The sequence below is a fragment of the Syngnathoides biaculeatus genome, chromosome 4 (genome assembly GCF_019802595.1).
Source record: "Syngnathoides biaculeatus isolate LvHL_M chromosome 4, ASM1980259v1, whole genome shotgun sequence".
Taxonomy (NCBI): Eukaryota; Metazoa; Chordata; class Actinopteri; order Syngnathiformes; family Syngnathidae; genus Syngnathoides; species Syngnathoides biaculeatus.
The window spans coordinates 29,428,090-29,441,610 of NC_084643.1; the positions used below are offsets into that span (position 1 = coordinate 29,428,090).

The 13,521-nt window shown below is 40.8% G+C and overlaps 1 protein-coding gene across 1 annotated transcript in view; it reads right to left on the reverse strand.

Annotated features, from left to right (window-relative positions):
• LOC133499730 (multiple C2 and transmembrane domain-containing protein 1-like) overlaps window positions 1-13,521 on the reverse strand; it is a 119,424-nt gene that overhangs the window by 15,778 nt on the left and 90,125 nt on the right. The window contains exons 17-18 of the mRNA XM_061818030.1: window positions 11,399-11,455; window positions 2,965-3,063 (exon numbers count right to left, since the gene is read on the reverse strand). Coding sequence (XP_061674014.1) covers window positions 2,965-3,063; window positions 11,399-11,455 — 156 coding nt within the window. The remainder of the gene's footprint in view (window positions 1-2,964; window positions 3,064-11,398; window positions 11,456-13,521) is intronic.

The window sequence follows — 13,521 nt, forward strand, 5'->3', positions numbered from 1 at the left end:
GTCTCCTTTGCTTGTCCTTCTTGCATGGAGCCAGGCTGACTGTGATGGATGGGTTACTTTTGTCTTCTGCTGGCCTGGTTTTAGTGTTCTGCACCATCTTTCTTGGGCCATCTATAACTGTGCAGCCATCTTTAGGTTTCTGCCAGGGCTTGATTGAAACGTAGAATTATTCAACCAAAACTACTTGTTGTAGGGTAGAACAATGATAGCTCGCCGTCAAAAATGATATAAAGCTACGTTGTTTCACTATCAATCTTTTTAAGCGTGAACTCCCTGAACATGCTGTGCAAAGTTCAACACAGTTCACTTATCCAAATAACAGCCAAAATGCACTTCCTATTTACTGTATTTGTCACTCCCTGTTGACATATGCTGTCAAACTGATAAGTAAAAGAAAGGCAATTGTGTGCTTGCTTTCACGTCTACGTTTTGTGACAACAATTTTTGGACTTAAAAAAATGGTAAAATGTGATAATCATGTTATTTCGTTAAACAGCTGAACTGCTGCGTCAAATGTATTTAATTTTATCATGAGGAAGAAATATAGATATAATCATTATATTAGACATTCAACATATTAAACTGGCTAATATACTTTTTAAGTAATACAAATACAAAGACTGGATTGTGGTCCCTATTTTTCTGTATATGATTCCACTGCTTTTGGTGATGTTCAACATTTTTCCCATGGAATCATTTCATTATCAGAGATGGCTATTTTAAAAAATATTTTGTGTCAAAAACTAACAAAAATTTATTCTGTAATGTAGCTCTCAGAATGCACCACAGAGTTATTGCTTTTGTTGCTTTCACCTGTTAAAAATGAAATTGTTTTTTGTCTTCATCAATTTAAGTCCCAAGTGGCTGATTTTTGTTTGCTTGTAATTACATACTATATTAACCAAAAAAAAGAAAAGGGAAAAAATAGCTTTAAAAATGTGCTGTCTTAAATATTGTTTGGGTAGAAAAAAAAACAGCAAGAGTGCACTCGTACGAAGTGAAGGGATCACGTCTTCAAAAAAGTAAATAAAATATGCATCTTCTGTGCTCATTACAGATTTATGACTCTTGTTAAAAGGTGGCGGTTGCCTGCTAACACGTCTGACTTTCAAATCCAGACGACACTGCTGTCAAGTGTTGTGCTCCACATTCTGTCCAATGAGACGCACGGGAGAATGAGTGCGTCCCATTCGGTGAAGGTACGCTTTGGGTGCATGAGAGCACACAGGAACTCCTCACCTCCAGTGGAGCGAATGTCTTTTCGAGCACTTTGATGCATAGTTCATCAGTGAAAAAGTGCAGTTGGTTCAGCTGCTCTTGTATGTAATTCAGAACAATAACAGCCGGGAAGTAAACATAGGACGTAATGAGCATGGGGATTTTCTGTGCAATGTTCTTTGGCAACTTTTAAGAAAAATCACTCACAAGCACGCTTAAATCCCCCAAATGCCTAGGAACCTGTCTACATATAGTATGTTTCAGGTACTGAGGGACTACAAGCCCCTGGAAGTTTAGCTTGCGGGTTCTTAATTAACTTATGGCCACCTGTTCCCGTTTGTCACACATTTTTCAAACAATGACATGGCATAACTTTATCTCAACACCAACAAGTTGTCCTGGCATGATTAAAAAAAAATAACATTTGTGATAATACATTATTGCAAATGTTCCTGTTTAAAGTAAATGGTGCACAACTATGTTTTATTCCATTTTTGCTTTCAGTTCTGAGTGGGATCAATATTTTAGAACCATTCATCCATCAATTTTCTGTACCACTATTTCTCAGGGTTGCAGGATCGAGCCTATCCCGGTTGACTTTGGTTGAGAAGCAGGGGAGGAGGAAGCAGTTATGTCATTGATTAATGGACCTCAACTTGACTTTCATCACATGGAAGTCCATCAATCCATTTTCTGAGGTGCTTATCCACACAAGGGTTGCGGGAGTGCAGGAGCCTAACCCAACTATCTTTGCAGGAGGAAGACTGAACTGGTTGCCAGCTAATCGCAGGCCACATATAAACAAACAACCACTCGCACCCTCACTCACATTCACACCTATGGGCAATTGAGAGTCTTCCATTAACCTACCATGCATGCTTTTGGGACGTCAAAGGAAACTGGAGTGCCAGGAAAAAACCCACACAGGCACAGGGAGAGCATGCAAACTCCACACAGGCGGGGGTGAGATTAAAATCCCGGTCCTAGGCAGAAGCTCGATGCAGGGATCCACCGCAACACGCCAGCCGAATGGAAGTCAACTTGAAAATTTCTTTAGCGTTCAAAACTTGTGAGGCGAGTCAGGTAAAGCATATAGCATGCGGTGGGGAAGAGGCATTAGTTTGAATATACATTTGGTTCAGTTCAGTGAAGAATGCTATTTTTGTGTTTCAAAAGCTCTACCAACATAATCCTTTCTTTCCCATCAATAGTGCTACAATAGTATCAACATACCCCCCCACAGTGGGACTGAATGTCAGATTTTTGTTGACTCTGCTGATGTGAATCAATAAGTGTGGTGTGTCCCCCTCAACGGTAAAAGAAAAGCAGCTGTTAGCTTGAGTTACTCCCAAAGTCACCCTGAAATACTCCGCCTCACAGCCTACAATTCCACAGACAGAGAACAGTTAACACACTATCACACTTCAATCTACAGCTGTCACCTTGCAATACTACAGGGAAGTAAGTAAGTAAAAAGACAGGAGCGGACTGCCATGCTAGAGGCCCCACTAGTGCCCCCCTATCAGCCTAAAGAACAGGCAGCAGTGAAGCCCCCAAGGCAGGACGGGGTTAAGTTCAGAACGTGCAAGAGGGTGGGTGGTCAACACTGATGTGGAGAGGGGACAGGTACGTAAAACCCGACAAGACAGTCTTAAAGGAACCGACAGTGAACCCAAGAAGACAGTGACGCACACCATCAGGAGTCAGTAGCAGATAGTGGAGTAAACCACACGCATGCCCACTTACCATCATTGCTAGCATCCACTCAAAGTGCCAGGAAGACAACATATCCTCGAGGATATGGTTTCTATCACGGCTGTCGTCCCCGGCCTCTGGTTTACAGTCCTTATGGATAGATTACAGTCAGATTTGTCTTTACTAATCAAACAAATGACGGTGTAAAGCTATGGCTACAGGTTTGAGAATCGTCCTGCAGCTAAGACGAACAACATTCGTTTAACTGCTTTTACTGTACAACCCCAATTCCAATGAAGTTGGGATGTTGTTAAACACAAATAAAATCATGTTCAGCATGTTCATGTTCAGTGCCTGTGGGTGTCCTCATTCGAATTTTTTTATACATACACTGTAAGTGGCCAAAAATTTCACACATGCCAATGCAATGATTTTGGTGTCCCACAAAACGCTCTACTAACTAGTGTGTGTAATAAATGGTTGAATGATCATGTATTTAAAAAAAAAAAGTAGCCTAAATGGTTTTTAATGTCTATACCAAATTACGAGATAGTCACTCTCACCATGTATCTTATATTTTTCATAATAGTATAATAGAGAGAGAATAGTAATTTAAAAGTTCACAATGGTGTCATTAAATGCTAACATTAGCCAATGATGTCCACCCTTTCAGCAAGCGCACATTCTTTCTGTTTGCATTTACAACGTATGTTTGCAATTAATGTGTTCAACAAAAAAATTGTAGGAGTTTGCTACTCACAACTCACTCCTAACAAAAAATCAACACACAAACATAGCGAGAAAACAAACTCCTCATGGGAAGGTAAAAGAAAGAAAGAAAGAAAGAAAGAAAAGGTTTCATCTTATTTTACCAAGCCTACAAACTAAAGGGAAAAGCTCGAGTATAAAAATGAGATGAAGAAGACAAAGTCGTGAATGTGTCTAGAGGGAATCGAGATGGTGAGAAAAGATCCCCCTCATGTCTGCATGTGTGACAAAGGGGAGAAACAAACAAACAATGGTGTATAGTTTGCATAGAAGGACGGTGCTCCAGCGCATCTCTTTCACCCTCCTCTCTCTCCCCTTCCATTCCTTCCACTATTAGCAAAACATGATTAAAATGCAGTTTCAACCCGTGTCTATGCAGAACGTCAAAGAAAAAAAAAAAGAAAAACAGATGGAGATTGGATGAGAAAAATGAAGCGGAAAAGTCAATAGCATCTTTTTACAGCAGAATGCTTTTCATCCTTCACAGGCAGCGAGAAGAAAAGAATGCGGAGTCCCATTATGCCAGCAGGGACCCCTTGACACCAGAGGACAACCCGGCTGCACTGCAAGCTCAATAGCCTCCCCGGAACATTTCAGTCACGATCGCATTTTTTTTCTCTCCACTGAAGGGTGATGTAATTCCCGGCACTCTCTTTAGTGCAATTACATTATGCCGTGTTGCTATCTGAATGATCGCCTGGTGCTGTGACTGGAACTGGGTGAGAAGGGCTGGATCCTGTGAAGTTGCTGCCACAGAAGATAACCCGGCTTCTTTACAACAAATTGTGATTGTGACTGAACTCTCATGCAGTGCGCATGGTTTGGCTAATATTTTTGTGAGGGGCAGATCATTCGGCCACTGTTTTTGCTGCGAGTTAAAATGTAAATCGCCGGCGCACATCGACAGAATGTCTCATTTTACAGCCCTAAACTGTATTAATTCTTTCACTCACACTGAAAATAGCTCATCTCCGCCGCGGAAGTGGATCGGACGGGGCGACGGTTTGGCCGTGATCGCATATCATCTGAATATGGCTTGAAACAATAGTGTAATACTGCCCCGGTAACTTCACTCGGTTGTGTGGTTTTCTCCTTTTCGAAAAGAGCTTCCGTGTCAGAAGGGGTGTGTTCGTCTCCCATAGTAGGGTGCACTGCGTCTTTTCATTGGCGAATGTCCGGGTGGCATCACGGACAGAGGATGCAGCCAATATGGCGACCACTTGGATGTCGTAGAATGACATTTCTGCAACTTTGCGCATGGATGATGCGCTCTCCGCTCACATTTATTTTTTCGTAAAGTGAATCATGTTATATGTATTTTTCATTACAATATCTATTTTAGAATGTTTATAGGGATGACACTTGACCTTTAACTACGATCCGTCCATTTTCCAAGCCGCTTATCCATAATATTAGTATATTTTTTATGGTTTAAGAAATGTAATAAAGTATAATATACTGTCTCTACAGCATCATTTGTGTATACAGGCTCGCTATTCAGGGCATCCATAAATACAATCACTCAATGTGTGGAGTCGTTTCAGCAAATCTTTTTTATGCAATCCATAGAGGTTTGACTGCATCATGTACTGCGGGGGCAGGCCTAATGGAGTGTGTCTATAACACTAAATGTTATCAATTTAAGTTTTATTTTATCAATGCGTGCCCTAAAATTTGTCCAAGCCGGTTATCCTCACAAGGGCCGCAGGAGTGCCGGAGTCTATCCCAGCCAACTTCAGATGAAAGGCAGAGTACACCACGAACTGGCCGCCAGTCATCCGCAGAGCGCATATCGACACCATCACTGAGCGAAAATTGAACCTATGCTGTCCGCACCAAAGCCAGGTGTGTGTATGACTACATCATCAGTGACCAAGCTCATATTTTTCATGTTCGCCTGTCAAATCATAGTGACTGTGTTAACAAATGTGACAAAAAGTTATTTGGGGGGGAATATTGTAAAATCCCTTGAAAGAGATTGCAACAAAAGTTTATGTCAGCAAATATCATGCTAACAAATCTTCACAGTGACGTAAAGAAGCTATGAAAAGTTTAGGTCATCCTCTGAAAACGTCAGTATGATTGTGACAATTATCCATTAAATCAGGATTGGCGCCGAAATCTATCCTTAATTTAATTGTTGCAGTGGTCCCTTAATTTTTTCAAGAAAATTTTTGAAGTAAAATCACTTTGCAATCAGTTGGCAATTATGCTTGCCCTTTTCCTCAATGGACCATTTATGCTATTGTGTCTTTTCTGGGATATACAGTACCTCTTTGGGGTATTGTGGTTGGCTACACTGACCTACGTCACAGAGCCAACTGTTGTTTTGGCATATGAATGAATTTACCATACATCTTTTTTTTTCTTTAAACATCAGTCAATTGTAAGCTGTTATTCTACTAGAAAAAAAATATAAATAAACTATATATGTCAGCAGGGGGGTGGAATGGCTGTCCTGGTGCTATATAAATGATAACTTGGCATTGTGATTATAGAAGGTGGGTGTAAATTTTAGAGTAGAATCACCTGCAAGTGGTAAAACGTGCATCCATATAGTAAAACTAACAAGTAGTTGAACCAACACAATCAGATGTGACACTGCACAAAGGTTTTTATTTTTTAACTTAGCAAATACTAACTGTCCATCCACTCTGGGCTCTAGTAAATGAGTGCTATGAAGTCATCTTACACAAGGTTGTACCAGTATAGCAAATGGTAAATCTAATGGTGCCACAGATCTTTGCACAGTACTGTGTGTAGCTATACCATATTGACTCGTAGTACTATGTGTGCGTGCATTCATAGAATTCTGCCAAAATATTCCATTGGATAAAGAAATGGGGATTATAAATCAGGAATATTGATAAATACTCGCCATCTTTCACCCAGTGTTAGTCCTGAACATGAGGGTGCATTGGAGAAATGTGGATGCGGCATGTGTGTGCGTGCGTGTGTGTGTGTGTGATACGGCTAGATAGACATGGAGAAAAGAGACAAGGAGAGCAGTGAGCAGTAAGCCCGTGAGCAGGACATGATTGCAGTGTGTATCTTATCTGTGTCAAGTCCTCCTGAGGGTAGTGGAGCCTAGCTGAGCGGTGCACAGGCGCTTCAGTGACCAGTCAACCGTGTGAGGGTAATCTCCTCTCTCCCTCACTCTTGCTCTCTTTTTCGCTTGCTTTACCTCCCTCATATGGGAGACAACTGTTTCACTCAACACACACACACACACACACAAATAGCTCTCGAGGACGTTAACAGAAATGCCCAAGCCTGTGCTGCACCAGCAGGTGACAGAACCCTCAGGTATAAACAACGCTGCACTCTGTAGGTCTTGCAGATGAATGTTTTGTGGCAAAAAGCTACGTTTCCGTTGTCCTGCAGTCACACAAAGGTACATACACCAGTTGAAATAAGTATTTAACACGTCATCTTTTTTTTTTTCATTTATTGTATTTCCAAACATGCTACTGACCTGAAAATTTCACCAGATGATGGGAACAACCCAAGTAATCCATAGATTAAAAAATAAAGTAGAAAAATGAACTTGGAAATTAAGATGTGTGTAATAATGTGAAATAACACAGGGAAAAAGTATTGAACACGCCCAAAATGTCTTGGTACATTTGCACATTTACTCTTCCTTTAATAACTTTCCCAGTACCATTTGGTGAGAAGCAGCCCCAAATCCATCATATTCTCGCTAACCAACCTTACTGTCGCTGTGGTGTTTTTAGAGTGATGTCCAGTGCCATTTCACCTCCAAACGTGTTGTGCGATATGGCGTCCAAACAGTTCAATTTTGCTTTCATCCGACTAGATTACCTTCTCACAGTACTTCGCTAGTTTGTCCAAATGCTGTTCAGCTAATCTTAAAATAGCTTTGATGTGATTTTTATTTAGCAATGGAGTACAGCAATGGCACCTGATTGAGGAAAATGTAGGGTGGTATGATTGCCTTTCGACTTACGTATTATGGCCCCAACCTTGCGCAATGCAACATTCAAAAGTTTAGATATGCGCCTCCAACCAATGACATTGATATGTTTTACAACAATTAGTTTGTGATGGTCTTGAGACACCATCATGAGATGTGTCTTGACTCACACCTTAAAACCTTTTTGTAGGTCATCAATTAGGACAAAGCCAAGTTGTAATTCATTTACATTAATAAGGGGCAGAATTGCTGTTTGATTATTAATGGTTTTAGCGGTTGTCTTGGCTTTCCAATGCCTTTTCCACCTCCGTTTCTTTATGTACACAGCACGTTTTCTGTGTTATTTCACATTTTATGCACAGCTTAATGTTTGATCCTTTTTTTTTTTTTTTCAAATGTCTTTGTATGGATCATTTGGGTTGTTCTCAGCATCTGGTGAAATTTTCAATAGCACTTTTGGAAGTATATTTAATGACAAAAATAGTCAGAATAAATCAGTCAAAATAAAGCTGATTCTGATGTTAAATACTTATTTCAGGTGCTGTATATTGAACTGTTATGGTATATAATGTAAAGTGGGAAATGAATAACTCCTTATGAACAATGTAAATATAGATTCAATAACAAACCCTAAATACAGTATGTAGTGTATCATATATTGTTAAATGTATTATGGATCGGAACCAAGTCTAAAGGATACACACCAACTTTGAAAAGATAGAACAAAAGCGACATACACCACGGAAGATGTTATTATTTTTATGTGGAGATAAAAAGGGCTACACATTCCTGTTGAAATGGCAGGTTTTTTGAGCTTTAAGAAAATACCACCAGAATATACAGCATTGTTTCAAAATGTTTTGCAAAATTTATCTGACCTACAACCTGTACAACCTAAATGAAATCAAACACATGTGCACACTCCTATAACTGGGGAGGGGTATAGTTCAGACTTATGCAATCCCATTCAAACTCATGTCAGCCAAAACCCTAATTCCATTTAAAGTGCCTCTGATGAAGATTAGCTGTTCTCTTAGGCTTTTCTGACTTTTTTTTCTTCCTGTTTTTTAGCAGATGCCTGATGGGTTTGTGTTAGCAGTGACTGCCATTTCTGACCTATCTACCTTGTCAAAGGCAAACTAAAAAACTGCGCTTGTCCATGATGGTGTCACTACCATGGTGCACTTTGGTGTTCTTTTGGGGATGAGCAGTGTTGTTTACACCAAACATACTGTACCTTTTGGCATAATGGCCAAAATGCTCACCCTTGGCTTCATCAGACCATAAAAAAATCTCCCAAAACTGTGGTGAAATGTGACTAATTCTGAACAAAGCCACATCCCATTAATAAAATGGTGTGTTTCATGATTGTAGTTGTTTATTTTGACTTCACCTCTTGAAAAGATTGAAAAAAATTCTTCAGTACGGTTCGTTATAGGTCACGTTAATGTAAGTCTAGTATTGACTTATCTTGGTCAAAAATGTGCTTCCTATACAACAGGTGTAGTCTTTTTATACCCACAATGTAAGCCTGGTTTGACTGTAAAAACTTTGTTAAATTTGTCGAGTTGTTGGACTTTCATTAATCTGAAGTGACCAATATCTGTTCTCGTTGAAGAAAGTCAATTTGCATGTTTCCCCTGCAATCTCATCAGTCAAAACACAATGTGATCCCAGGCTGTAGGGGTCTTTTGCACAATGAAAAACAGGTGCTCCGGGTTTTGGCCATGTAATACCCCATTTAGCCTTTGGAGCAAAGGTTATCCAGCTAATAGCTGCCTTGTGGCGCACATGGCTGGAGTAAACATCTGGGATGAATTGTGCGTACTTGCAACATGTGCTTCAAGTTCAATTAAAATGAGTCTTTGGCACATTTATCAATCTTTTTTCACTCTCTCCTTTTCACTCTCCCTCATCTCTGCTCACATTGGCCTGCAGCATAAAAAGGAGCCTCATTGACAGGCTTTTCAAAGGCTGTCAAACTGTCTGAAGCTGCATCCAATGCCCGATGTAAAAAAGACTGTTATCGAATGTAAAAGACCAATTTGTTAGGTCTTGAATTTGTTCTGCACTTAACCAGGTGATAGAGTAGCGGCGGCAGAGAGAGACTATTTGTCAGGATGAAGGCAAAAACATGCAGGAGAAGCATCAATTGATGGATGGAGCAAACAGGGGGCGAGATATAGGCAAAGAAAGGGGAAAATACCCCCTTTAAACTTCCCTAGAGCTCAAATGAAATGCTAGCAGTTGAAGGGAGCAATAGATCAAAACGTATGAAGCCAGAGTTGGCAAATTGTAGCCTTTGTGGCTGCTGTGCTATCCGGCGTCCCAGGCGCCGGTGAGCACAGAGAGCACGGCCTGCGGAATAAATCAGTTTGGCACCAAAATGTGAAGGAGGCCGGAGAAGATGCTGCCGGACCTCATTTCAATATGAAAGTCTCCAATGTATTACAGAATGTATAATCTTCTGCTTTTCATTTGCTTGTATTTTTCTTTTATTTTTTCCTGAGAGGAGGTAGGGAATATACTGCCGTGATGGTACACAGACAAAGAAAAGATTGAAGTTTGCTTAGCGCATGTCTTCAATCAGTGCTCACCACCTTTTCAGCCTTGGAACTTCACAACCATGGAGAGGATGTAATGCTCACGTATCCTCGTCAGCCAACTGGCATGCTGCTTGACTGATTGCCTGACTTATTGCTGGGACGACAATTCGACCATCTGCACTGTGTGTGTGTGTGTTTTTGTGTGGCTTTTTTTTTTAACTCTTTTGTCGCCAACTTGAACTTGCAACACCAAATAAGCAGAATACAAGGATACATGTGGGGATTTTCAAAGTAAATTCAGCATAAAGAATATCCTCGGGGCAAAATCATTTCCAGATATCAAATTGCCTGGTCAAAGGGCTTTACAATTACCACTACAAACCTCGAGAGTTTTGTCCCACCAAATAGATTACCAAATAAAAACATGCAAATTACTACATCTTAGCCTACTAACCTTTACATTGCTGAATTATGGCTTTAAGGCATCAACTAACAGCTTGTCCAATTTTTCTTCCCAGGTTTTGCGCACTTTTGAAGGCTTCCATTACTTTTCTTTCAGGGTTCCCCTTCTTTATTTTGTATGTTCTTTTCACTCCATGGTATCAAATTGAAATGTATCTCCAGCACAAGATGGACAATGGAAACACAGCTGCTCCCGCATTTCAATTTCCATTTAAACAACTACTGTAATCTATCTGATGGCATTTGTTTCAGTAGCTGTTCCTGCAGTGTAAACGACCAGAGCCAGTAAAGCAGCCACCTGTTGTTACCTGATAGTGTCTGGACAAGCCCAGATGCTGTTTTATTGCGACATAAAGGGCCACTGAATGGACCTAAATAGCCAACTAAGCACTTTGTATGGGTGCATGTTCTCAGGAAACAGAACTGAAGCATGACGGTAGTAATGTAATTCCACCAACATGCTAAAGGCAGGGTGGGAGAGGGATAGTGGACCAAACTTGACTGGAGCAGAACACACTGCAGGAGAATAAAAGGCGAGAAATGCGCTGTCAAAAAGGTTAAAAGGCTATACAATGTTTGTACATGAGTTTGTGCCCCAAGCAAGGGAGGAGAAGGGGTGAGGAAAAAACATAGTATTTCTCACATCTTCCCGAGTTCCCTGTCGACAAGTAACCTGCATCCGCCCTGAGGCAGTACGTGTACGTATTTTTATTTGTGTGCATGTGTGTGTGTGTGTGTTCGCAGAACTGTATTCCTGAAAGGGAATAATTACCCTGTCATCTTTGTCAAAATCCTCATCCTCGTCCTCCATCAGATCCTCCATTGCTTGCTTGTAGAGAAAAAAAGAAAACAAAATCAGAGGCATAAAACAATTTACATTGCAGGAAGTGATAAATTAGACAGTCCCGCATTTTACGAGTGAAAGTAATGTTTGTCCGCCCAAAATGTCTTGGTACATTTGCAGTCAAGCTTCAAAAATGAGTTTGAAATAATTATTAACTTAAGAAACATTCTATTGTTCCAATATGTTGACACTTGAATGCTCTGGTAAAGAATTTCAATGTGCAGAGGATTAACATGCATTCATCCACGTAAATCAAATTTTGCACAAAAGCATTCGAAACTATTCAGCAGGAAGTGACTGGAGAGCTTTGTTTGGTCTTTTCTGAGATCACTGGCCTCCATATTCACCTGTAAACTCTACCTCTCCATTTTGATGTATGCGTCAAACGCTCCATATGGAAAAAACTATTGGGATGTGTACAGGAAGTAAAAATGGAAGCAAATGTGGAGTAGGTCACCTTTTTGTGGCTAAAACAAGGACAAGAACAAAGGAACATCTGCAACAATATGCATGAGGTTCTTTTGTTAAAGGAAGAAATACGAAAAACGATGGTCACTGAAATCACTTGATCGGGATTTGCCAAAATGTGTATTGATAAGCTACATTGCTTCAGGCAGTATGCCCTTTAGACAGACGAGACCACACTGAGGCTTTTTGCCTATTAGCGGATTTTCAGTATTTGCAGTCTGGCCCGGCAGTCCACAACCCCTGTAAATTGCTGGGGACCACTTCACAGTGTATTCACTGAGAAATTGAAGAAGACATGATCACAACATCCTGAGTCCCATAGTAAGCATGGAAACAACAAAACTTAAGAGTTGTGTACTTATAGGTAATCTCTCTCATTACAAGCAAACAAAGAATTAAGTAAATGGAAACAAGGCTAAAGTATAGTCCCTAACCCCAACCCTGATGCATGAATGCATGTATGAATCACCGCTCCAATTGTTTTCCAAGCCTGCAGTCAATAATTTATCAATCTCCCATCAAAAATGCGAGGTTGTGTAATGGCCCGCAATTTAGTAAACAAACAAGCGTCTGAGTTGCCACCCCCTCTAACCAGATTGTCGTGCTGCATTCAGTGCTGGAAAACCCATCAAACCTTTTGACTGGCCTCATCGCCCCCACATCTCTCTGAACGGCGCACACACCAGCTTGGAGAAATCCAAAAATCATGACTTAAAGGGACAATAGCTTTTGTCCTTTTTGTTTTTCATTGAAGTAAGTGAGCAAACTATGTGGCAGCTGACATAAGCCTCTTATGTAAATGCAGCTTCCCACACAAACAAAGAGGAGTTCAGAACAGCAGTGGGTAGAGTCAATAGTGCGCCGTGTACTTGAGCATGTGTGTATACCCGCTCTATCAATAACTCCCAGTCAGCGGGGCAAAGTGAGGCGGTGTATGAATGGCACTCCTTATTGAAACTGTATAGCGGCGGGTAATTCCCACTTCACAGAGATGCCGTCACCCCCTTGACAAATGAGCTTGACTACTCGCATCCGCACAGAATAAATTCAGTACTACGTTATATAAATACCAGAGAAGGAAGTCTTGTTCTCAGCTACGGCAAAATTTGTCGAAAAGTTATTGTAATATGAAAGCCTTCTGGCTCCTCAAACAAATGAGCTATAACTGTTTATAAAGTCATCACGGTTCCACCCAAATCCTTTCATCCGTGCCAAAATACAAACATAATGGATTCCTCCACACAGAGGCTTTAGAGGGGCACGCCTGGCACACACTCCAAACTTTAAACAAAGGGAATGAGCATGAGTGAGCTGGAGAAGCATGACCTAGAGAGACAGAGAGAATGATAGAGTCGTTTGTCTCCTTCTGCTCTCCGCTCTGCTCGCTCCTCCATCGCCTCTGGTTACGCAGAGACGTCATGTTTCCTGCGACGAGATGGTGTAAAATTAATAAATAAAAAGGCACAGAACATGTCATCTGCCCTGAAGATTGCCACGGCTAAACGCGCAGGCTGAAGCAAGCTACTGTCTTACTAAGGGGGGAATATAAATTACCTCTGAATTCACAATATCCTCCTCTCTAT